General features: G+C 48.1%; 1 protein-coding gene across 1 annotated transcript in view; it reads left to right on the forward strand.

The window, feature by feature from the left end:
- LOC140385627 (copine-3-like) overlaps positions 1–8777 on the forward strand; it is a 124778-nt gene extending 116001 nt beyond the window's left edge. Inside the window, exon 16 of the mRNA XM_072467960.1 lies at positions 5124–8777. Within this exon, the coding sequence (XP_072324061.1) occupies positions 5124–5231 (108 nt within the window). The 3' untranslated portion in view covers positions 5232–8777. The remainder of the gene's footprint in view (positions 1–5123) is intronic.
- The last annotated feature ends 17025 nt before the right edge of the window (positions 8778–25802 follow it).

A 25802-nucleotide genomic window follows, 5' to 3' on the forward strand; every position in this document is an offset into this window, starting at 1 on the left:
CATCCTTCTGGTAGTGTGGCGACCAGAATTGAACACTATACTCCAAGTGTGGCCTAACTAAGGTTCTATACAGCTGCAACATGACTTGCCAATTCTTATACTCAATGCCCCGGCCAATGAAGGCAAGCATGCCGTATGCCTTCTTGACTACCTTCTCCACCTGTGTGGCCCCTTTCAGTGATCTGTGGACCTGTACTCCTAGATCTCTTTGACTTTCAATACTCTTGAGGGTTCTACCATTCACTGTATAAACTTCCACTATGGCACAGCTTCCACTATGGCCTGGGCCTCCTTTTCCACTGAGAAGTGGCGGATCTCTGAAGCGTGGAGGGTGCGTGAGAAAAAGGCCACGGGTCTGCCCGCTTGATTGAGGGTGGCCGCCAGAGCTACGTTGGAAGCATCGCTCTCGACCTGGAAGGGGAGGGATTCGTCGATGGCGTGCATCGTGGCCTTTGCGATATCCGCTTTGATGCGACTGAAGGCCTGGCGGGCCTCTGTCGACAGGGGAAAGACAGTGGACTGAATTAGCGGATGGAACTTGTCCGCGTAGTGGGGGACCCACTGGGTGTAATAAGAGAAAAAGCCCAGGCAGCGTTTCAGGGCCTTGGAACAGTGAGGGAGGGGGAATTCCATGAGGGGGCCCATGCGTTCAGGGTCGGGGCCTATAACTCCATTTCGCACTACGTAGCCGAGGATGGCTAGACGGTCGGTGCTAAACACGCATTTTACCCTGTTGTATGTGGGATTCAGGGCGTTTGCGGTCTGGAGGAATTTGCGGAGGTTGGCGTTGTGGTCCTGCTGATCGTGGCCGCAGATGGTGACTTTATCGCGGTACGGAAATGTGACCCGCAAACCATACCGGTCAATCATTCGGTCCATCTCCTGTTGGAAGACCGCGACTCCATTAGTGACGCCGAATGGAACCCGTAAGAAGTGATAGAGCCGCCCATCTGCTTCAAAGGCAGTGTATTTGCGGTCGCTCGGGCGGATGGGGAGCTGATGATAGGCAGACTTAAGGTCCACCGTGGAAAAGACCTTGTACTGTGCAATCCGATTGACCATGTCGGATATGCGGGGTAGAGGGTACGCATCCAGCTGCGTGTACCTATTGATGGTTTGACTATAGTCTATGACCATCCTCTGCTTCTCCCCGGTCTTTACAACTACCACCTGAGCTCTCCAGGGACTATTGCTGGCCTGGATTATGCCTTCCCTCAGCAGCTGCTGGACTTCTGACCGGATAAAGGTTTGGTCCTGGGCGCTGTACCGTCTGCTCCTAGTGGCGACAGGTTTGCAATCCGGGGTGAGGTTCGCAAACGGGGAAGGCGGGTCGACCTTGAGGGTCGCGAGGCCGCAGATAGTGAGTGGGGGTATAGGGCCGACGAATTGAAACGTTAAACTCTGGAGGTTACACTGAAAATCCAACCCCAGGAGTGTGGCAGCGCAGAGGTGGGGGAGGACGTTAAGCCGGTAGTTCTTGAACTCCCTCCCCTGCACCGTGAGGTTCGCGATGCAGAACCCTTTGATCTCTACGTAATGGGAACTTGCTGCCAGGAAAATCTTTTGATTACTCGGGTGGATCGAAAGAGAACAGCGTCTTACCGTATCGTGGTGTATAAAACTCTCCGTGCTCCCAGAGTCGATCAGGCAGGGCGTCTCGTACCCGTTTATGAGTACCGTCGTTGTTGCCATTTGGAGCGTTCGGGCCCGAACTGGTCCATGTTCACCGAAGCCAGTCGCTTTTGCTGCATCGGGGCGTTTTCCTCAGGCCCCGTGGAGCCGTCCATTCTGGGGTCCTTAGCCGTCAGCCAAGATGGCGGCGTCCACGTGTAGCACACGGTCGGGGGTAGACAAGATGGCGCCGCCCATTGATCGCACGTAGCCGGGGAGCACAAAATGGCGGCGCCCATCCCTCCTGCATGGAGTCCGGGACCCAAGATGGCGGCGCCCGTTGGCCGCACATGGATCATTGGGGGGGTTGAGTTTGGGGTCCTGGTTCTCCCCGGAGATTGCGGCGACCCCTCGGGCCTGGCACACCGCTGCAAAGTGCCCCTTTTTGCCGCACCCTTTGCAGAGGGCTGAGCGGGCCGGGCAGTGCAGCCGGGGGTTGTTTCGTTTGCCTGCAAAAGTAGCAGCGGGGCCACCCCGGGTGGTCTGGCGCTCTGGCAGCCCAGACCTGCGGGGGGGGGGGGGGTCGGTCGCGGCGGGGGTCCACCGTGCCCAAGGGGCTGCCGTGCGGTCGGGGGCGTAGGCACGGGCATTCTGTGATGCCACATCGAGCGAGGCAGCGAGGGCCCGTGCCTCCTTGAGGCCTAGTGAGTCTCTTTCCAGCAATCGCTGGCGAATTTGGGAGGAGAGCATACCTGCCACGAAAGCATCCTGAATTAATAGCTTCATTAGCCGAAACCTGTGGGCAGTTGCAGTTTCTCCCCAGTATTAACAGAGCACTGTAGAATTCGTCCAGCGATTCCCCGGGGATTTGCCGTCTCGTCGCGAGCTGGTGGCGTGCGTAGACCTGGTTGACGGGCCGAACGTAGATTCCTCTCAGCATGGCTAGCGCCGCCTGGAAATCGTCCGCGTCCTCTGAGAGTGTAGATTTCCGGGCTCACCCTGGAATGCAGGACCTGCATTTTCTGGTCTTCTGTAGGTATGCAGGTGGCCGTTCGGAGGTATCCTTCAAAACACGCGAACCAGTGTTTAAAATTGGCCGCTGAGTTTGCCGCGTGGGGGCTGATTCGCAGGCACTCCGGAGTGATTCAGAGCTCCATGTCCTTTAAAGTTTGCGTAATAAATTGCAGCACAATCAATCACTCACGAGACGAGATGAGATGGAGTCAATCGATGGCTTTATTACGCAGATTTGTTCCCTAGCAGCACAGTTACAGAATGCGGCTGCTGGGAAAACCCGGGCTCTTATACTCCGCCTTACTGGGTGGAGCCAGTGGGCGGCTGATCCAATCGGGACCCGGCGTCTATCCACCAATAGCCTTTCGGCATCACAGGGTACCTAATGCATACCACCACAGTTATCCTGTCCAGTCTATCTCTTCCCCTCATAATTTTGTACCCCTCAATCAAGTCATCTCTCAGCACTCTTTGTCCCAAGGAAAATAACCCAACCTATCCAATCTCTCCTCTTAGCTGCTCTAGTCCTGACAACATTCTTGTAAGCCTCCTCTGCACTCTCTCCAGAGCAATTATGTCTTTCTTGTAATGCGGTGACCAGAACTGCACACAATATTCCACAGTTGTGGCCTCACCAGTGTTTTATAAAATTTCAACATTATATCCTTACTTTTATATTCTATACTTTTGTCACTGAAGGAGAGCATTGCATATGCCCATGGTAGCTGGCAGTGCCAGACTGGCACCCAGGTGGCACTCTGTCAGGCTGGCACTGCCAGGGTACACAGGTGGCATCAGTGCCAGGGCACCACCCTGCCCAAAGGGCATTCAGCGGGGGGGGCTCTGATCCCCTTGGCAACCCCCACAAGTGCTGATTCGTCTGGTTTCCCTTTGAGGGACCAGTACCAAATGGTGCTCACCCGAGTTCTCTGAGGCAAAGTGGTTGAATCCCAAAGCCTCCGATACCTGTGGAGTCTGCACATGAGAGTAAAGCTTACTGCCTCGCTCTAACATGCAGATTTGCCAAAAAATCATCCTGCCCAATGTGGGCAGATTGTGTTGAATCTCGCGAGGCGTTGCAAGCTGGGTGATCCCGGGAGCGGGGTTGACTGGCTTTCATCAGCCACGCTGCACTGTGGCGAGCTGCTTTTCCGGCACAGCGGAGGATTGCGCTCATATGGTTCGTAAATGTCCTTTAGGGAAGGAAATCTGCTGTCTTTACTTAGTCTGGCCTATATGTGAGTCCAGATCGCTAGCAATGTGGTTGGCTCTTAAATGTCCTCTCCTCTGAAATGACTGAGTCACTCAATTCCAGGGCAATACATGCTAGACCAGCCAGCAGAAACCATGAATGAATTTAAAAAGAAAATTCAGTTTTCAGATAATTTTGTTTTTTGGATACCACATTTGAACTTGCATTACAATAGCCTAAGCTTAGGCTAGCTATAGGGCATGATTCATCAACCCTGTTGTGCCTGGCGTGGATCTGGGCTCAGTGGATGAATCGTATCGAGCACAAAATTAGGCTCTGCGCTAGGCACTAAACCTTGTGCGAGTCACGTGACTTGCTCCGTGATCTGGGCAAGATCCAGAGCTGAAAAGTTAAATACCTGGATGCAGGATTCACCCGGGATGCAGGACTCACCGGCCGTGCCTGGTAGACCTTGCCAGGGTGCTGTTTAGCACACAAACATGGACCAGTCGTAATGGCACCTGGGGGGTCTCCCAGGCCATTGCTGACCCCCGGGCGGTTGGGACAGGGCAGGGTGGCACCCCCGCACTCCCCCTGATACAAGGACACCTTGGTACCACCAGTCTGGCACCCTAGAAGTGTCACCGGGTACCCCACTACAAGAGACCTCACCAGAAACTCTTTTCCCTCCCTCCATAAGAGAGATCCCTGCCTGGAAGCTAGAGAGTAGTCCAGACAGAGACCGTGAAAGAAGAGTTAAAACTCAACTGGGCAATACTACACCTGCTGGCTCAGGCAGAGAAAGCACCACTTGTAAATTCCTAGAAATGGGAAACCTCATCAGCTGGGTTTAAACCCCTTCAGATTTTTCATCTGCAAGACTTTCAACCATATCAATGTGAAATTGATTTTACTAGGCTGTGACTGACAGCTTGCACACACAGCCAGTTGTCTGAATTGTTTAGTTAAGTACATTCTACAGAGAAAAAGAGGAAGTGAAAGCACTTAACTGGCTTTGACGTGGTCCAAGAGCTGTCAGTCATAGCTAGAAGTTTATAAACATTGCGTTTAGTTTCCCAGGAGGCTACCTTGAAATCCAATCGAGAGTGAAGGGAAATGCAAGTAAACAATCCGGACAGAACATGGCCTCCCAAACTTAGAATTCTGACCATTATGTTTGTGGCAATGCAAATGAGTTTGAATCGAAACTTGAAACATCACTTTGTTAAACATTAACCAATTGGTGATGTCAGATTTCAAATTAAATTGACTTTACATTAATTAGGTTAACATTGTATCTCTACAGGCAACAAAAGAAGCTCTTGCACAAAGTGTACTGGCTGAATTGCCTCAGCAAGTGGTGTGCTACTTCAACACACGCAAACTTCGCCCTCCGAACGAGCCTGATCCTTAAGTTCTCTGGATTCATAGCCAAATGTTTGTAATACACTATATCAAATAAATCTATACTTTTTCTTCTAAATAAATTTAGAAATGCATGCATCAACCAACACTGTATTATATTACATATGAAATTTTTCATAGTTTTGAAATTATTTAAAATAGTTCATTGCATTATTTGTATGTGAACTTAAGGCAACATTTTTGTTGCAAAACGATCCAGTAAAATTCAGTAGGCCAAACCGTTGTATCATAATCATTTACCAGTTGTGACAGTGTAAAATTGTTCACTGTCTTTGAAAAAGTTTTATTAATGCTATAGAAGCATTTTTTGTTAGCCTCCAATGCCTTTTACAGTTTTTATACTGTCGTTTTGATTGATAATTCAACTTTTGGATTTTTGGATAATATGCCTGCATCTGGCACCAAGGTACACAGCAGTTTTTAATGTTAAATTCTAAAATTGAGAATTGTTTGCATATAATGCTTCATATTATAGCATCATGTAATTGTATTTACGACTGGTTTTACATTTTTTAGGTTTAATAATTGGAAGATATAATGAATTAAAGCTAAAAATAACTATACTGTGGGTGAGGTTATCCAACCCATGATGTTTTGTGTATATGATGCAGTTTTTAAAATTGGTGATGTAATATTAAATGGACGTGGGTCTGAAATTTTGCAATGATGGAGAGCCTCTTTGTTGCGGAAATGGCAAAACAGATCAGAATCCCGAAGTCTCATCTTAGATCGCCACACATTCCATTTTCGTAGCAATGGTAATAGGCCCAGATCGGGATTTGCGCATGTGTATTTCATAGAGGCAGCTGACCATAGGAATCAGCAGCTGCCTCTATGAGAGCTGCCTGAGATCCCAATTTGCATCATCATGATGCAGAGGTGCATGCGCAGATTAGACCTATTAGGAGCAGGTCTGAACTTGTGGATTTTTTTGAATAGCCAGGGTGCCCTTTTGGACAGGTCAGATGCCCTTTTGTGATACTGAAAGTAGGCATGGATGTGTGTAAAAAGTTTATAAACCAGTTGGAACTGCAAGCTCATTGAAACTTTCAAAAACAACTCAAAAAAGTGTCATGGTGAACTGTCAAAGGAGCTACTATACTGCCGAGGCATTTTAAACTCCTATCCTTCAACTCTTTGAAAAACTGTCTTGAGAGTTAATGAAATAATTATTCATTATTTCACTCTGTTGACATAAACCTTAGGGCTACCATTATTGGATTAGTGCTGCATGACTGATTTCACGATGGTTGATTTATCATAGTTGGATGCCTGGCATTTGAGTTTGATTGACAGCTCAACGTGATAATGGATTCTTTGAAGTGGGACTATGAATTGCAATGCTTGTTTTTTTTAAGGGATTATGCAATTGAATTAAATGTTTGCTGTTATAATGATAACATAGTTGAAGGAATGTAAATGAGTTTTTATGAATAGTAGTGTATTTTTTAAATAACAAAGTCTGCACTAGAACTTTTAACTGTATTTAATCTCCACATGGGTTAAGAGGCCTGCCCATGGTGGATGCTGACTGCATAGGTATGGTAGGTTAAAGATAAGGCCACAGTCCCAGATGACCCTTTGAGGTGGAGAGCTGACTGCTGGTGCTTTAAGCTGAGGTTCACCACACCTCAGGTGAGGGGGAAGGTTGACAAGGCGGGCCTTCATTAATAACCTCACCAGTACGGGAATTAAGCCCACGCTGCTGGCTTTGCTCTGCTTCATGAACCAGCTGTTCATGAAGTGAGCTAAACCAATCCCTGCATGGTAGGTATAAGGGCAAAAGGTGGTGGATGGGGCATGAGTTAGCATGAATTTGCACTAAAGTTGCCATGGAGCAATAAAGGGCCATGGAGAGTGGACAGAGATACATATGTTATCACTGTATGTATGACGGGCCATGGGGGATTGATGGCACAGATGGAACTTTGAGAGTGTTGGGGATGAGTGCTTAGGTTTTACTGTTTTTCTAAAACTTATTCTATACATTGCCAGTGCACCCAGTGCCTTTTGCCTAATCTGCCTCCGCACCGGATCATCTACACTCATTCTGAGGTTTCCCAGCCTGACTCCCAAGGAACCCCACTAGAATGAAAACCTGACTGCGTCATTCTCTCCCAGTTCAGGTTTCTGGAACTAGCAATATCCGGACTCTGCATTTTAAAAATTAATCTTTAGCATATATGTTCTGTGTCCGTTTTATAAATATTTTTAAAACGCTGGATAAACACTGAATGAAATCAAAATTAAACACAAAAATGCTGGATATGAGTAGGGTTATTGATAGAGGACTACTACCATCTGTGTCATATCAGTCATCAGAACAGAACAAGGGGTCTCATGTAAGACATTGGTCTCTAATGTTATGGGGTGGCAAAGACTGTGGCGCATAATCCTGGTAGCAGAAGCTCTAGCTGGAGAGGTTGGTTAAATTGAGCTTTCTGGAAACGTGCTTGACACCAAGTCAGATTTAATACCTGACTGGGGTAGCAGTTTGGAAATTTGGCCTCAAAAATGCTGAGGAGGCCAAAGGACTTCACGAGGGGCCTGGGAGTGTATTCCTGCTTCTACTTGCCCACGAAGCAAAGAGGAAGGCAATTTTGAAACATAACCAGCCCTCTGCTCGCCATGGTTCTGGTGCAAGGTTTCCCTTGGTTTAATGTTAAAATATGAGCTTGCTATTGATGTCATCACATTGTGAACTTTGCACCTGAATTCTACTCCCACTGAGCTCCGTCATTGGCCTGAACAATAATATAAAGTTAATATTAAAACAGCCCAGCGAACACGCTGACTTAGTGGCAGGAATTTGTGGGCGGCACGGAGGCACAGTGGTTAGCACTGCTGCCTCACAGCGCTAGGGACCCAGGTTTAATTCCGGCCTTGGTGACTGTGTGGAGTTTGCACTTTCTCCCCTGTGTGGGGTTCCTCCGGGTGCACCAGCTTCCTCCCACAGTCCAAAGATGTGCACGTTATGTGGATTGGCCATGATAAAATTGACCCGTAGGTTAGGTGGGATTATGGGGATAGGGTGGGGGAGTGGGCCTAGGTAGAGTGCTGATTCAGAGGGTTGGTGTAGACATGATGGGCCAAATGGTCTCTTTGTGCACTGCAAGGATTCCAAAATTCTAACCGTCATCCAAAAATTTCCTGCATGTCTGAATACCTTTTTAGAAAATTCTACATATCAGCTGAATTACTGTGCATTTCCAGCATTTTCACTTTTTATTTCAAGATTCGTAGTTTTTCTTATCAGAAAGATTTTTGTTCCTACATTATTTGGTTAGATGTCCCCATTTATTAAGTACTATTTGTATATAATGCTGGGTTATCCTAACCATCTAACACTGCTCCATCAAACACTTGTGTATAATATTATGAAGCATTGTTTTATAGAAAGGATCTTGTACTTTAGCCATTTGTACTGTTGTTCAGTATGCATTTCTACTTGACCTCAAAATTAAAACTCATGAAAAAGTAAGTGTTGTTGAACAATCTATCAACATCTCGTCAATAAACTTATCCAGCCCTTAAACTACAGTAGAGGGTTACTCTTTAATTAATTAATTTACACTAAGCACCACTTCCTTGTAATTGACAAGGTTTGTTAGTCTTTGCTTTCCTGTTTTGCCATTCATTACAAGTGAGAAGGTCACTTTCTCTTTCCAGCAATTCTACATGGGGCAATCCCTGTGGCTTCAGCAAAGGTCTGCTCAGATCTGTGCTGTTGTAAAGTGAAAGGTGGGTAAATGTACCCCGACTAACTTTGACCAGTTTGCAGTAACCTTTTTCAACTCCGGCGCGTTAAGTGGTGAGATAGACAAAGGGGACAAGAGTCTGGTGAAGATCCAACACAGTGTTATTGAACACTTTATCAAGGAAAAACAATATTTATCAGACTCTACTATTGTACTTTAATTAAACTCTATCAATTTCTTCACTGAAGTCTTCAGTAAACAGTCTTAAATCTGTAAGTAAATGGTCTCAAATCTACACTATTTCTGCACACGCTTCCGAGGATTCACTACACGCTATCCACAGGCCCCCATCACTATATTTGAACTGTTCATCTGAAAAGATTGGCAATACCAGTTCAATAAGGCTGGGATAGGTTGTTCCTTGGTCTTTGAGGATTGGCTGATGTTTCAGGATCTGCAGTCATCGATTTGGGCTTCCTCTCTCGCCTAGGGCTGGCGCTCTGGTCTTCAGGTCATCTCACCAAGGTGGTTTTCTGGGTCTGTTCAGTCTGATGATGCACCAGGTTGCCTCTTTTATCAACTTCTTCATTCTTTTGCATCCTTTTCGAAGACTGTCCAATACTAGCATTGGGTGGGGGCAGGAAGGTCCAATGAGGTAACTTACTTCCATATTTGGAGGCCGCAGAACCTTGAATTGTCAAGTGCTGTCCTTGTCACGCTCTGCCTCTGGCCTCCTATTGAGCTGGATGCCAGCAAGTCTGCGTAGCATTCATCAAACAAAGCATGTCCACTGGGGGTGTAAACATCGGTTTGTTCAGACACAGTGTAGCCGTTGGCACCTGGCCAGGCAGTTCCAGGCCTGTCTGGTTTCAATGGGAAGTTGATTGTCCCAGGCCTGGATGCTGAATACTGTCTGCTCCAACTTTGCCGTCTGCAAATTGCAGAGCGGAATCCGGCTAGGTTTAAACTTGGCTTTTATATTTACAGTTTTTATCCATTATGAAAAAATATCAATATTTTTAAAACAATCCTGCAGGTCATGGGTCACCTGACCACCGCTGACTGCCGAGATGCTCTTGTCCAATGTGCTCTGGACTTTGTAGCTTGTGGTGACACTGTTAAAGACTGCTCCTTTTGGACCTGTATTGTGGTGTGGACGTGCAGGTGAGCCATGAGTTGGAGAGCACATTGCTGAAGATCGGTGAAGCAATGAATAGCCAATTATCAATCCTTGGCAAGATGTACCGACCTTGTCGCGACTGACTTGGTGTTGGGACGAGGCTGTTGAATCTCATGAGAGGCCTCATGAGATTCGCGACGCTGGAAATGTCTCACGAGATTGTGGACTTCGCGATCTGGATCACAGGTCAGGCAAGACGAGGCCGGGAAATCGCGCCCCTGATCTCAGATGCCTGTGACATCATGCCACTTGAAATAGACTCCTCCAATCTCTCAACAAGTGTGCACAGTGCATTTGAAAAGCTTGCCAATGGTGTACACATTTTCTGCTGCTGTGACAGAAGTGTCCTCTTCATTGATGACCCCCGAGTTTCAGCGTCATCATCTAGCTTAGCAGAGCTTGCAACATCCTGCAGCCTCTGACCTAAACTCCTCACTGCTGTCTCTGGGTGAAATCTTTCATTTGGGAGACTAAGTGTTGACACCGGGACAAAGTGTGTGGTTCGCGTTCCCATTGGGGATGCTATTTGTGGAGTATTTCAGGATATGCTGGTGTGAAATCCGAACAATTCCTGGCTCAGCAGACACTCTAACCATTAAGGCTGGAGTTAGCGCCAAGGAACTTATGAGCTGAAGCTGTTTTTAAGCATTCGACTGAACATGCACTCACTGCCGCCACGAAGATGGCTCAGAGAAGACCTACTCCCCGAGGTCGGGAGTCCGAGATGGACCCACATCTCCAGGCCAGTGAGTAGCAGAGGAGCACTCTTCCCCATCGTGGGCTGAAGACTTGAGCCTGCCCTCCTGAACACTGCCTTGGAGATGGTGGTAGAGGCAGTCAGTGCTGCCAGTCTCATCAGGAGGGTACAGCTGGTGATATGGAAGAGTAGGGGTCACTGGTGAGGTCTCTTCCCTTAGAGGGGTGGAGAACCAGGGAAGGTTACAAAGGTCCCGGTGCGAGTGTCCTCTGGTTAGGGTGAGCTCTGCTGATCCCTTGCTTCCTCTGCAATGGGCCAGCGCTTCTGAGGAGTATCAACCCCTGGTGGGCTCCTGATTGAGCTTGGCAATGCCCATCCCTTTGTACAGCTGGGGTATGAGCGTGTCCAGAGGGGCAGGCTCCCTGATAACCAGAGGCCTTCAAAGCATTTAAAGGACACACTGACTTGGCAGCAAGTCACCTACCCACTACTGCCCCCGGCACGGTCAGCCATCCCTCAGCATGTCTAAGGGTTTTCAGTGCTTTTTCAGTGTTTTATTTAGCCTCCCGCTCCCCCTCCGCAGCCATGGTGCTCAGTCCATGTTTGTAAATACTTGTAGTAATTCAAGCCCGCGTCCCGTCCACCTGAGAGGAGCTGAGCATCATGGCAGGGGCGAGCATACAGTGTCCAACCCGCTAATCACATTGAAATGCATGTAAATGCCGGTTTTGCATGCCGTCGCTGGCATTGGGCGCAAACCTTGTTATCGCCACCAGAGAGGACCGGAGCATGGCCCCTGAATCAGTGCTGGGCACGGACCATGGTTTGTATCAGTCCGCTGACAATGCAAATCTCTGAGTGAGTAGACTCCTGTGAGGAGCCATTGATCCTCCTGGGATGGGGGATAGCAACCTTAATAGCAAGAAGGGCCACTTAAAAATGTTAAAAGTGCAACAATTTAAGTGCTGCAATGCTGTTAATCAAATGTCAATATTAATGATAAATAGGATAGAGACACAGTTAAAATTATTTTAAATGTTTTTTTACAAAAAGTTTTTATACATCAAAAGTTTTAATAAAAATAAAAATCTATTTAATTACCATCAAATAGGTTTGATTGATCGGGAGTTGTACTCCAGTCCTTAATGAGTCACATGTGGCACTGAAGCTGTGGGTTGCTCATCCCTGTCTGGGACCAGCTCATGCAGGACACATGAAGGTGCTGTGGAAGATGACAGACGTGAATTAAAACTGTCAAGGTGTGAACATTATGCATAGGATCATAATTCACTTGCTGCTGACATCAAATCAGCCCAGGATTCTGGTGGATGCAGCAGACAACCCTGAATGTACAGCCACATGCATGCTCCCCTTGCCTTCCGCTGGTTAGAGCGAAGACTAGGAAATCCCCATCCTGACGTGCAGGCCCTCCCTTACTCTCTGATACAGTGATGCATGGTGAACTGAGAGATTTGTCAATGTTGGCTGCAGCTTGGAAAGATCCAGTTGCAGAAAATTTGAGGGTGACTGTGATCTTCATGGTTAATTGCAGTGCCCTCCTTCCCCTGCTTTAATGGAGTTGTGGTTGGAGGTGGCACAAGTCAGTGACCACCTGCTTGATGTTGTATTTGCCCCAGGTACTGTTCCCTGAAAATTCTAGGTGGGTAAGGCCTTCTATTGAGAGCCCTTATCCTCCCTCTCTGCTGTATATGCTCCATCTTCCCAATCATGGTGTAGCCTATGAGGGAACTTACCCAGTTATAAGTACAACGTGCTGCTTGAGCCATACTGGAAGCCAATCAACTGCTAGTTTTGAGTCTCTGGCCGAAAGTGTTTCTTAACTCACGCATGTTCAACGCAAAATGATCCTAATTTATCCAGGAACATGCCACCATACCTGCTGAGAATTGCAATGCTGACATTTATAAATCCATGTACCATGTAATCTGTTGTTTTTACCTCGGTGCAGCAGAAGATAGCCCATAAGAATCGAGAGCAAACATGCACAGGATCAGAGCCTGCAAAGATTCATTATGCAGCTCCATGTGATGAAGGCTTGTAAATTTTAAGGAGAGAATCAATCGGTAGGGAAGAGTGGAACAGCAGAAAATGCTGAAGAAGAGTGGTTTTACCTCCAACCTCGTAAGCCACTCCACGACAATCTTCCTGCTGCAAGTTATATGTAAAAGATGTTCAAAGGGATCGCCTCCCTGCTCTGCTTCTTTTTCCAGATGTTCATAGGAAGGCACGCCCAAGGTGCAATGTTACAATGTATCTGTCTGTTTCAGCCCTTCCCTGTTTTACGCACTGCATCCCTCGCAAATACAATCACAGGAACATCCATCCTCAGAAAATTTAAAGAACAAATCAGAGGATAAAACACAAGGATGTAAGCGAATGAGAGTTGTTGTTAGTGACATAGGCATCTGTTGTCCTGCCTTGGTCGATGAGCCTTGGAATATGGACCTTGCAGAGCCTGGGCGCTTTCTGAGCATTGAAAGTTGGTGTGTCCAAGGAGGCTCATGTTGAACAGCCCGCTGCAGGTGACAACTCATTTGGAGAAACCCAGTAGTTTGGGCCGAATGGCCTCCTTCTGCACTGTAAATGCTATGAGTTGTATGTGTGGGGTTTCCGAGGATGCTTTTGCAACATTACAGTCCAGTGTGGAGCCCTTGCCAATTTTAGGCCTTAAAAGCAATGAATATTTGAATTTAATTGGGGCATTTTATTTTTCTAATTTTGTAAGACATGCATTTTAGCCAACATGGCTGTGTATGATTATTCTGTAAATTAATCACATACTCATGCAATGAATGGGGTAACAATCTGATGAGAATGTCTTTGCCAAAGTTTAATGTTTTTGTCTCTAAGGTATGATTTTATTCTCTGAGCGATGCTTCAGAAACCATGATGTGATCACGGTAATATAATTTTGGCCTCTCTGAATATGTTTATATTTTGATATAAATTTTGCAAATGTCAAAAATTGTGAAATGAAGTAGAGCCGTTCTATTGTTGGTACAATAAATGCATTTTAAGATGTTAACGATCACCAGAAGGTGATAGGGTCATAGAGGTCTACAGCACAGAAAATGACCTTTGGCCCATCGTGTTTGCCCCAGTCAAAAAAAACACCTAATTATTCGAATCCCATTTTCGAGCACTCGGTCCATAGCCTTGTATGACTTGGCATCGCAAGTGCACATCTAAATATTTCTTTTATGTTATGAGGGTCTCTGCTTCCACCGCCTTTTCAGGAAGTGAGTTTCAGACTCCTGCCACCCTCTAAACCTCCTGCCCCTAATCTTAAATCTATGTCCCCTGGTCATTGATCCCTCCACCAAGGGAAAGGTTTCTTCCTGTTTACTCTATGCCCCTTATAATTTAATACATCTCGATCATGTTCCCCCCCTTGGTCTCCTCTGCTCCAAGGAAAACAACCCCAGTCTGTCCAATCCCTCTTCATAATTTAAACACTCCAGCCCAGGCAACATCCTGGTAAATCTCCTCTGCACCCTTTCCACTGTTATCACATCCCTCCTACAATGTGGATTCCGGTACTGTACACAATACTTTAGCTGTGGCCTAACCAGCATTTTATACAGTTCCAGCATAACCTCCTTGTTCATAGAATTTCATAGAATTTACAGTGCAGAAGGAGGCTAATTCGGCCCATCGAGTCTGCACCGGCTCTTGGAAAGAGCACCCTACCCAAGGTCTACACCTCCACCCTATCCCCATAACCCAGTAACCCCACCCAACATTAAGGGCAATTTTGGACACTAAGGGGCAATTTATCATGGCCAATCCACCTAATCTGCACATCTTTGGACTGTGGGAGGAAACCGGAGCACCCGGAGGAAACCCACGCGCACACTGGGGGAATGTGCAGACTCCGCACAGACAGTGACCCAAGCCGGGAATCGAACCTGGGACCCTGGAGCTATGAAGCAATTGTGCTATCCACAATGCTACCGTGCTGCCCTATAGAAGTGATAAGCCTGGGAACTACAGACAGGTGAGCCTTACTTCGCTAATGGGTAAGTTGCTAGAAGGTATTCTGAGGGACAGGATCTACGGAGATTTAGACCGGCAAGGATTAATTAGGAAAAGTCAGCATGGCTTTATAAGGGGAAAGTCATGTCTCACAAATTTGATTGAGTTTTTTGAAGGGGTAACCAAGAAGGTAAATGAGGACAATACGGTCGACGTTGTCTACATGGACTTTAGCAAGGCCTTGGACAAGGTACCACATGAGTAGGTTATTGCAAAGGATAAATCTCATGGAATCCAGGGCGAAGTAGCCAATTGGATACAAAATTGGCGATCGAAGCCAAAGGGTGGTTATGGAGGGTTATTTTTCAAACTGGAGGCCTAGGACCAAGTGCCTATGAAGACACGGGGAGTCCACACTGAGTAGAATAAAAGAAATAAAGGTTTATTTATAAGGTCTGAGCGCGGCCGGTCCCCAACTAGCCGACATCAGATACAATAGCAATTAAGCTTCCCCCATCCACTAGTCACCACATTCCGGTGCCTGTTCGGGTACACTGAAGGAGAATTCAGAATGTCCAATTCATCTAACAGCACGTCTTTCGGGACTTGTGGGAGTAAACCAGAGCATCTGGAGGAAACCCACGCAGACACGGGGAGAACGTGCAGACTCCGCACAGACAGTAACCCAAGCGGGAATTGAACCTGGGACCCTGCCGCTGTGAAGCAACAGTGCTAACCACTGTGCTACCATGCCCCCCCCCCCCCATCTCTTTTACCTCCTTCCCGATCTCGCCGGAAGATCCTGTATCCTGGAATATTGAACTGGCAATCCTGCCCCTCTCTCAACCATGTCTCAGTGACAGCAATGGCATCATATCTCCATGTTTTAATTTGAGTCCTCTACTCATCTGCCTTGTTCATCAGACTCCTTGCACTAAAATAAATACCATCCAATCTTGTCAAACCCCCTTGTGATTTAACTGGTTGAGACATTCTATGCCTTCCTGACTCACTTGATGTTTCTTCTAATTTTGGCTGTGTATCCATCCCTGCTGAACTTGCTCTCAGGATCACAGCCCCATGCCAAGTTAGTTTAAACCTAAACTAGCAATAGCAAACCTCCCTGCAAAGACACTGGTCCCATTTCGGTTCAGGAGTAAACTGTCCACCTTCTGTAGGTTCCATGGCCGCCAAAGATGGTCCTAATGTCCCAGAAATCTAAAGCCCTCCGTCCTCCACCATTTCTCTAGCCTTGCATTCATCTGGACTAACCTTCTATGCCTATACACACTAGCACATGGCACTGGAAGTATTCCAGAGATTGCTAGCTTCTGGGTCCTGTTTTTTAATCTACTTCCTGGCTCCCTAAATTCTGCTTGCAGGACTTCATCCCTTTTTCTGCCTATATCGTTGGTACCAATGTGTACCACAATATTTGTTGTTCTTGTCCTCCCCCTTCAGTATGCCCTGCAGTGACATCCTTGGTCCTGGCACCAAGGAGGCAACATACCATCCTGGAGTCTCTTTTACTGCCACAGAAACGCCTGTTTATTCCCTTACAATGGAAACCTCTACCACTATAGCCCCGATGTTCTTCCTCCTCCCCTCTTGTGCAGCAGACCCACCCATGGTTCCACGAAGTTGGCTGCCATTGCTTTCCCCTATACAGTCATCTCCCCCAATAGTATCCAAAATGGTATATCTATTAGAAAGGGGGATGGTCACTCCCTGCCTTCCTCTACTCTGAATATTGAACAGCAGTAATTTCTGCATGGATGAGGAGATGAATGAACAATGAATCACCATTCTGTTTACCTTCAATTTACATATTTTAGATTAATGAGGGCATTCAGAAAATCATATGCCATGAGTTTTTCTGCCTTTGGGAGAGCATGAGTAAGATGTATTGCTTCACACCTTTCTGATAATTTCCCATTTATCTTCTTAATAAAACATTTGCATCATTGTTATGAAATTTCTTTGGCTACGTAGACTTTAACTGAAGATAGATCTAGAATAGAAATCTCCAGCGATCCCAACGGGGCTGGATCAGTGAGTGGCCTACGGAAATGAACTTGCGTGCTAAACATACATCATCTGCTGATGGAAATCCAATCAACATTCATCACAATCAGTTACAGGCATTTGTTAATCGCCTGTAATTAAAATAAGCCTCATCTAATGACTTGTTTCAACTCCTGTGCTGGATTTTTAAAGCATCAACAGTAATAAGGAAATAATTGTTGCCAAGTTAAGGCAGCCATGTGGTAGTAGTGTCATCAGATTAGTAATCCAGAGGCCCAGGCTGAAAGCATGTGTTCAAATCCCCATGGCAGTGATTGAAATGCAATGAATTAATTAATAAAAATCAGGAATTGAAAGCCAGTCTGAATGGTTCAAACAGGGGAGGTTGTAGAAGCAGATACATTAACGGCGTTTAAAAGGCATCTTGACAAACACATGGATAGGATGGGTATAGAGGGATATGGCACAAGGAAGTGCTGAGGGTTTTGGCCAAGGTTGGTTTCATGACCGGTACAGGCTTGGAGGGCCGAAGGGCCTGTTCCTGTGCTGTATTGTTCTTTGTCCTTTGAATGTCCTTTAGGGAAGGAAATCTGCTTGCTTATCTGGTCTGGCCTGGTGTCCCATAGACCAGTCAAGCAACAGCCTAACCATCATAGTCATAGCCATTGTCTCAGCTACCACCATCACCATCCCTAGTCCTCAATCCATCAACACAGCAGAGGCAGTGGCATACAGTTGAGAGGAAGCTAACTTGGGAATCGGCAACATTGACTCCTATAATCTAATAATCTCGCACTAACTGCTCTTATGACCTTCACTAGCTATCTCCTGCATACACTCCTCCCATTAGGTCTAGCATCACTACTTTATATAGTAGTATCTGCAGCTCCCTCTAGTGGCTGTTCATGGTACTAGATTAACCCTTATAATGCTGATAATTATGATAATACCACAATGTTGACATGAATGCAAGATGGTGAGTTAAAATGGCAAACGGCAGGAAGGTTGGGGTCATGTTTGTGGACTGAGTGAAGGTGTCCACAAAGTGGTCACCCAGTCTGTCTTTAGTCTCCCCAGTGTAATGGAGTCTGCATTGGGAGCAACAAGTACAATAGACCAAATTGAAGGAAGTGCAAGTGAAATGCTGCTTCAGGGTGGTGAAATGATCCCTGCCGAATGCTGAAGGGCGGGGGAGGAGGGGGTGACGGGAAGATGTATTTCAGGTGGCATCATGGTGGAGTTGGCAGAAATGGCAGAGGATGACCCTTTGAATGCAAGAGGGACCCGATCATCCCTCAGTGCCTGCATAGTCCTCACTCTAGCAGATCAACCCTGGTTTATGGAATAGTGCAGGAGGGCAAGCCAGAAGCAGCACCAGGCATACCTAAAATCGAGGTGAATCTACAGCACAGGATGCACTAACAGATTTAGGGGGGAAATTCTCCATTGATTACATTCCTATCAAGCACAGAAGGAAATTTCTTGTGGGTGTTGGAGGTCAGTCATCTCAGTCGCAGAACTGCAGGAGTTCCTCAGGATAGTATTCTAGACCCAATCGTCTTCTGCTGATTCACCAACCCACCCCCCTAATATAAGGTCAGAAGTGAGGATGTTTGCTCATGATTGCACAATATTCAGTACCATTTACGATTCCTCAGCAACAGAAAAGCTTTGTTCCTATTTGCAAAGACCTGGACAACATTAAGGCTTGGGCTAATAAGTAGAAAGTGACATTCTCACCACACAAATGTCGATAATGACCATTTCCAACAAGAGAGAATCCGACCATCTCTCCTTGACATTTAATAGCATTATCATCACTGAATTCCCCATGATCAACATCCTGGGGCTTACTATTGATCAGAAAGTGAAATGGAATAAACATCTAGGCCCATAAGCTCCTGGTTCCTCAGTGTTGCATTTGGGGGTTACCCCAATGATGTGCTGGGGAATTCCTGTCAAAGATTCACAAATAAGGGATTACCCAGCAATTGGCCAGAAGGGTTAACATCCCCTAACAATTGCGCTGAGATGGGAACCATTCAACAAAGTGATTTAAATCGCTAACTTTGAATGGTTTTGTTAGTCTTACCCACATAGAAAGAGTTAGATGGAATAAAAGCACTTCTCAATCTTTAACTATTTAAATTAAAAAACGCAACAGCCCCGCCTGGGATATCCGGCACATCCACAACCCCTGAGGGGACCTCCCACACTACCCCCACCGCAACCATGTAGTGGATCCCCACACCATCTCAACCATGCACACACCTGCGACCCGACACTGGGTACCCCTTCCCAATGGTGTAACCCCCTCTTCCCGTACTGCCCCCTAACCCCCACCTTTCTCCCCCAACTTTCTCAACTGGTCCGACCACACCCTCTCCTGGTCCGACCCCTCTCCTGCCGTTCCAACGCTCCCCCCCCCATTTCGTTCTGACCCCTCCCTCATGGTCCAACCCCACCCTCTTTCAAAGTCCAATTCCCTCCTCCCGCCGGTCCAACACCCCTCTCCCAATCCGAACACCCCTCTCCCGGTCCGACCCCCAATGACACCTTCCCTCATTCCCAGCCTGAATTCCCCCACCTTGTAACTGTGCAGAGTGAAGAAGCAGCCTGCACTGAACACACCTCATTAATAAAGCTCCTTTAGCTTGTCAGCCTCCGTGCAACCTAGCATTGATCCTGAGGACATAACTCAAAAACCAGGGACAAGCATTCAAACAACATTTGCTAGCCTCCGGGGAAAAGTCGGGAAAAAGGACTTTGAAGAAAAGCTCTCCATTTATTCTGAACAGAACAAACTTGGTGGACGCGAATGATGATTGTCCTTCAAGGCGATTAAAAGCGATTGCAGAAACCATGATAGAGCTGGGGTGTTTATGGAAACAGACTGAAGCTCCGGTTGCGTCTTGTTTACAAAAGGAAAAGCAATGTAGCTGCTGAAAATACGTTGCAAAGAGTGCATACAGGGAACCTCGATTTGGAAGAAAATAGCAGTGGGTTTTGGCGCTGTGGGACCCTTCAATGAAAATCCGGAGCAATGGAGCTCCGATATGGACCAGATTGACTATTTTGTGCAAGCAAACAAAATAGCAGAATATATTGACGTTCCCACGTTCCTGGGCGTATTTGGTGGGGAGGAAGGGGGGCCTTTAATCTCCTCTGAAGTTAATGCAGCCAGAGAAGCCAGGCACTAAGGCAAATTAAGATATAGAGATTTTGCAAGCACACTGCTCGCCAAAGCCTTTAGTGATTTTGGAGTGTGGTAAACCACTGTTACACCTGTATTAGGTGATGTAAGGTAGGACATGTACTCGGGTTCGCCGGTAGCCCCTGCCTGCTGGCTCCGCCCAGTAGGAGGAGTATAAATATACGTGTCCTCTATTCAGCAGCCATTTCGCACAGCTGCTGTGGGAGGCCACACATCTTACTGCAATAAAGCCACAGTTGTATCCAACCTGAGTCTTTGTACAATTGATCGAGCATCAATTTATTGCAGTAAGATTTTCTAGAAGATGGACCTCCGAATCAAACCAGATCGCCTGCAGCTGGATCCGCAATTGAGCGATGCCAGAAAGGACTTTAATCACTGACTAGCCTGCTTCGAGGCCTATATCAACTTAGCGACCACCCCTCTGACGGAGGCTCAGAAGATACAGATCCTGTACTCAAGGTTGAGCTCCAGCGTGTTTCCGCTGATCCAGGACGCCCTGAACTACGCGGACGCCATGGCGCTCCTCAAAGAAAACTACGCACAGAAAGCGAACACACTCTTCGCCAGCCATGCACTCGACACTCGCTCTCAACTCCCTGGTGAGTCCATAGAAGACTTCTGGCGGGTCATAATCCCACTCGTCCGGGACTGTGACTGTCAGGCCGTTACAGCCACCGAACATTCTAACCTTCTTATGCACGATGCTTTTGTAACAGAGATTGGGTCGGACCTCATTCGCCAAAGGCTGCTTGAAAGGGCCACGCTCGACCTAGTGGGGACTAAGAAGCTAGCACTCTCCATGAAGGTCGCCTCAGGTAATGCTCAGGCCTACTCCTCCGGTCACGCGGCCCATCACTCCTATCCCTCGTGGACCCCACAAACGGCCGCCCCAGCCAATACGCCTGCGCCACGCGGCAATCCGCGCACCCTGTGGGTCCCTGATGTTACTTCTGCGGCCAGCAGAAGCACCCTCGCCAACGTTGCCCGGCCCGCGCTGCCATTTGCAAGGCTTACAACAAGAAGGGCCACTTCGCCGCAGTGTGCCAGTTGCTGCTATCGTCCCCTCCCCCCTGGCCCACACACAATGGGCGCCGCCATCTTGTCCTGGACCACTCGCAGCCGGTGGCCGCCGCCATCTTCACCTCCCCGGACCACGTGCAGCCAGTGGGTGCCGCCATCTTCACTTCCCGGGGCCACACGCGGCCAGTGGATGCCGACATCTTCGACTCCCGGGGCCGCGAGTGGCCAGTGGGCGCCGCCATCTCCTCCCCCCCCCCTCACCCCCCCGCAGTCCATGTGCGGCCCATGGGTGCTGCCATCTTGTCCAGCCCCCGCAACGTGCGGCCCATATGCGCCGCCAGCTTGTCCAGCCCCCGGAATGTGCGGCCCATGGGTGCCGTCATTTTGTCCACCGCAGGATCTTCAGGCGCCGCCATCTTGTCTTCCCCACAGGGCATGGATGCCGACAACATTCCACGACCTGGGCCCCCCACGCTCTCCGTCTTCGGACACCAGCGACGACCAACCGCAGCTCGCCTCAATGATGCTCGACCAGTCTTGGCCACTCAACCTGGCCACTGCCTTGACTATGGTGAAAATCAACGGCCACGTGACCTCTTGCCTTCTGGACTCCAGGAGCACCGAAAGCTTCATCCACCCGGATACGGTAAGGCACTGCTCCCTCGCGGTCCACCCCACCAATCAAAGAATCTCCCTGGCCTCCGGATCCCATTCCGTCCCAATCCGGGGGTTCTGCACGGTCACTCTCACGGTCCAGGGAGCAGAATTCAGCGGCTTCCGCCTACAGGTCCTTTCTAATCTCTGCGCTGCCCTACTACTAGGCCTGGACTTCCAGTGCAATCTCCAGAGCCTTACCCTCAAATTTGGCGGGCCCCTACCACCCCTCACTGTGTGCGGCCTCGCGATCCTAAAGGTCGACCCACTCTCCCTCTTTGCCAATCTAACTTCGGATTGCAAACCCGTTGCCACCAGGAGCAGACGGTACAGCACCCAGGACAGGACCTTCATCAGGTCCGAGGTCCAGCGGCTGCTTCGGGAGGGCATCATCGAGGCCAGCAACAGCCCCTGGAGAGCTCAAGTGGTAGTCGTTAAAACTGGGGAGAAGCACAGAATGGTCGTGGACTACAACCAGACCATCAATCGGTACACGCAGCTCGACGCGTACCCCCTCCCACGCATATCTGATATGGTCAATCAGATTACGCAGTACAGGGTCTTCTCAACGATAGACCTAAAATCCGCCTACCATCAGCTCCACATTCGTAAATCGGACCATCCATACACTGCTTTTGAGGCGGACGGTCGTCTCTATCACATCCTCAGGGTTCCCTTCGGCATCACTAACGGGGTCTTGGTCTTCCAAAGGGAGATGGACCGAATGGTCGACTGGTACGGTTTGCAGGCCACCTTTCCGTACCTAGACAACGTCACCATCTGTGGCCATGATCAGCAGGACCACGATGCCAACCTTGCTAAATTTCTCTGCACCGCCACTCTCCTCAACCTCACCTACAACAAGGAGAAGTGCGTGTTCAGCACAACCCGCCTAGCCACCCTCAGCTATGTGGTCCAGAACGGAGTTTTGGGGCCCGACCCCGACCGCATGTGCCCTCTCATGGAGCTTCCCCTTGTAGCCATCTGGGATGGCCACTTCCAGATTACAAAATGGACACTTTGCAAAGATTGCAGGGAAAATGGACAATGCTGAGAAAACAAGCAGGTTCAGGGGTTGTCTGTTTATTGGAGCTGCAGCTCCCAGACAAGACCCAAACTGTAGGCCCATTAGCATACTAATGGCCCATCTCCGGGAACAAAAGATAACATTTGTGTAACCGATACTAAGGCAGACACCCCGGCGCCAGAGGAGACCGGAACAAAGCAGGCCAACGGCCACCTAGGACACGCCCAGCCATCAGGACACCCACCCCTTTATTGGACGAGATCAATATGAATGATCAAGAAGCGGCCCAATTGATTGGGTCCAAGTTCAAGGCCCGCCCAAAAGAGCGCGAAGCCCCTTTGGGTATAAGAAGGAGCCCCCATGAGCAAATCATTCTCTTGGACCCGGCTCTCATCAAGGAGAGACCTGTCCACCAGCTGCACCAGGAGCAAGTAAGTCCAAGGTCAACGCTCGCTACCAGACAGACGGCCTTAACTGTTCCCCTTCGCCACTTCGACCACAGCAGCCTCAGAACCGAACAACGGGCATTGTTCCTCTGACTCAGTGGGCGCCCGAAGCTAAGTATAGGCTTTAGCAGTAGTGATAGTTTAGTCTGTAAAGTTTTGTGCATGAGTATATTTAACTGTGTGTGTAAATAAATAAACATTTGATTTTTAACTAACTAACTGGTGTATTGAGTCTTTGATCAGTATTCGGTTTGAACCTTGTGGCGTTATCGAAAGATACCTGGTGACTCTAGAGCAAATGTAATTAGAATTAAAGAAGGCGACCATATTGACCGCCATATTCAGAGCCAAACAAATATAGCAACATTTACTGGCGACTCCAGTGGGACTCGACCTAGAAGTGGCCTAGTCACTCCGAGAGAACCCAAATTTGAATTGGAATACAATTGGAAAGAGAAAAACCACAAGTGTGAAAACGATACTGATCAAACCTCCGAGATTCGGAAGTGTGTCAATGCATGCGTACTAACAGGGATATAAGGTAAACCTGAGAGATTTTGTTGCGTAAAACTGTTGGTAGTTTTGTATTCCTGAAAATAGCATAAGCCGTACCCGTGTTTACATCACCACTTTATCACCCCCTGTTTCAAATTCAGTAGAGAACCCAGAGATAGAGAGAAAATGGCACTGAAGGCCTTATGAACCCCCAGGAATTCGAGGTCACAGCGACCAGTAGAGTAGGACAGTGTCTAGTTTGGGAAGAAGAGATCAGAAAATATCTCAAAGGGAAAGGATGGCCCCTTTGGAGTGAATTCTGCGCCAGTGATGAAACAGGTCCCGGGGGTATAGGACATACTTGGTGGGAGAACCTGTCAGAGATTCATAAGAAGTGCTTGGGGAAAGCTCGCAAGCTGATGGCAATCGTGTCCTGCTTGGCACAATTGCGAGGCACAGAGAAGGTCGTTAGGATGCTCCATAGAGAGACTGAGGAGAGAAACAGAAATAGTGAGGGAGATGTAAGCGAATTTGAGAAGGAGAATAAGGAGTTAAGAGAACAGTTAGCAGCGAGGGACAGAGAGGTGCATGATGCCAAGCGGGCACACCAGTCTTGTCTCGCCCATTTGAGTAGTTTTCAGACCCAGTACGATAAGGCCTACCAGGAAACGCAATGCGCGGTCTTGGTAAGACAAGAAACCGAGCAACAGGTCGAGCAATTGCAGAACAGTGCAATGATTTAAAAGCAGCCCTACGAGCGCTCCACACTTCCGCGACGGAACAAAGGCAGAGCTCCGTAGATCACGCAAGGTGCGTGAAGCAAATTGCAGAATTGCAATCTCTGCTTTCTGTCCAGAATGGGTTTCAAAGTACGTTTGTGAAGTGTTGGGTGCTCTGAGGTACAGACGAACCAACACGGTTGCGATTAGTACAACGCAGTTTTATTCCATTAAACTATTTATTATCAAACTTGGTACTCAGCACGTTGTGACTGTGTGAGTGTTTTGCTTTGAGGTCCTGGCCCTGTGCCGTCTCCAGATGGACTGCCCAGGAAGTGTTGTGTTTCTTGTTTTATACTGTGTCTGCTCTTGTCTGTGATTGGCTGTCGTGTTATGTGTCCTAATTGGTCCATTGCTCTGTCTATCATTATGTATGTGTTATGATGTATGTTTGAATATCATGACATCCCCCCTTTTTTTACAAGATTATGTGCCTACGTGGTTATAAATATAAATGTGTCCTGAGTGCAGCTAAATGTGTGTGTGTGCGTAATATTTACATCATGTACATGGGGCTTAACTATATACAAGGGGCGATGTCAGGTGTGACATGCTAACGAGGTTGTACCATAACAAAAAGAAGAACAATGTGGAAATTTGGAACGATCAAACGAATGCCTGTAAGGAGAAAACAGAGACATGTTATAAAACAGTGGTTGCAAAAGTTCAACGTGTGAACAGTCTCATAAGTCCAGTCTAGTAGGTGGGCGACGAATTCGGGTTGACCGCCTCAAGGGTGGGTCGAGAACCACCGTCTGAGGTGCGGGCCTGGCCACGGGCGGCGACAGAAGGGGCATGGTATACGGCAGCTCCACGAAGTCGCTATCAGGAACCAGTGGAGGACAAGGCGTCTGTGTAATGTCCCGTTGCGAGCGTGGAAGTAAGCGAAGAGCTCGGCGATTGCGCCTACGCAAGGATCCATCAGGCATGCGTACCAGGAACGAGCGGGGAGCCACGCGTCGGAGAACTTCGGCAGGTGCTGACCAGCCACCGTCTAGTAGGTGGATGCGGACGTTGTCTCCAGGGGACAGGGAGGGAAGATCAGTTGCCCGTGTGTCGTAAGATCCCTTCTGGCGACCGCGCTGCAGTTGCATCCTATGCAGTACCGGAGCATGGTCTATTGTTGGTGCCAGGATGGAAGGCACAGTGGTTCTGAGGGTGCGACGCATCAGCAGCTGTGCTGGTGAGAGGCTAGTGGGGCCGAGCGATAGGCCAGCAGGGCGAGGCAGAAGTCCGTCCCGGTTGCGGCAGCCTTGCAGAGGAGCCGCTTGGCAATGTGAACGCCCTTCTCCGCCTTTCCATTGGACTGGGGGTGCAGAGGGCTGG

The sequence above is a fragment of the Scyliorhinus torazame genome, chromosome 11 (assembly GCF_047496885.1).
Source record: "Scyliorhinus torazame isolate Kashiwa2021f chromosome 11, sScyTor2.1, whole genome shotgun sequence".
Taxonomy (NCBI): domain Eukaryota; kingdom Metazoa; phylum Chordata; class Chondrichthyes; order Carcharhiniformes; family Scyliorhinidae; genus Scyliorhinus; species Scyliorhinus torazame.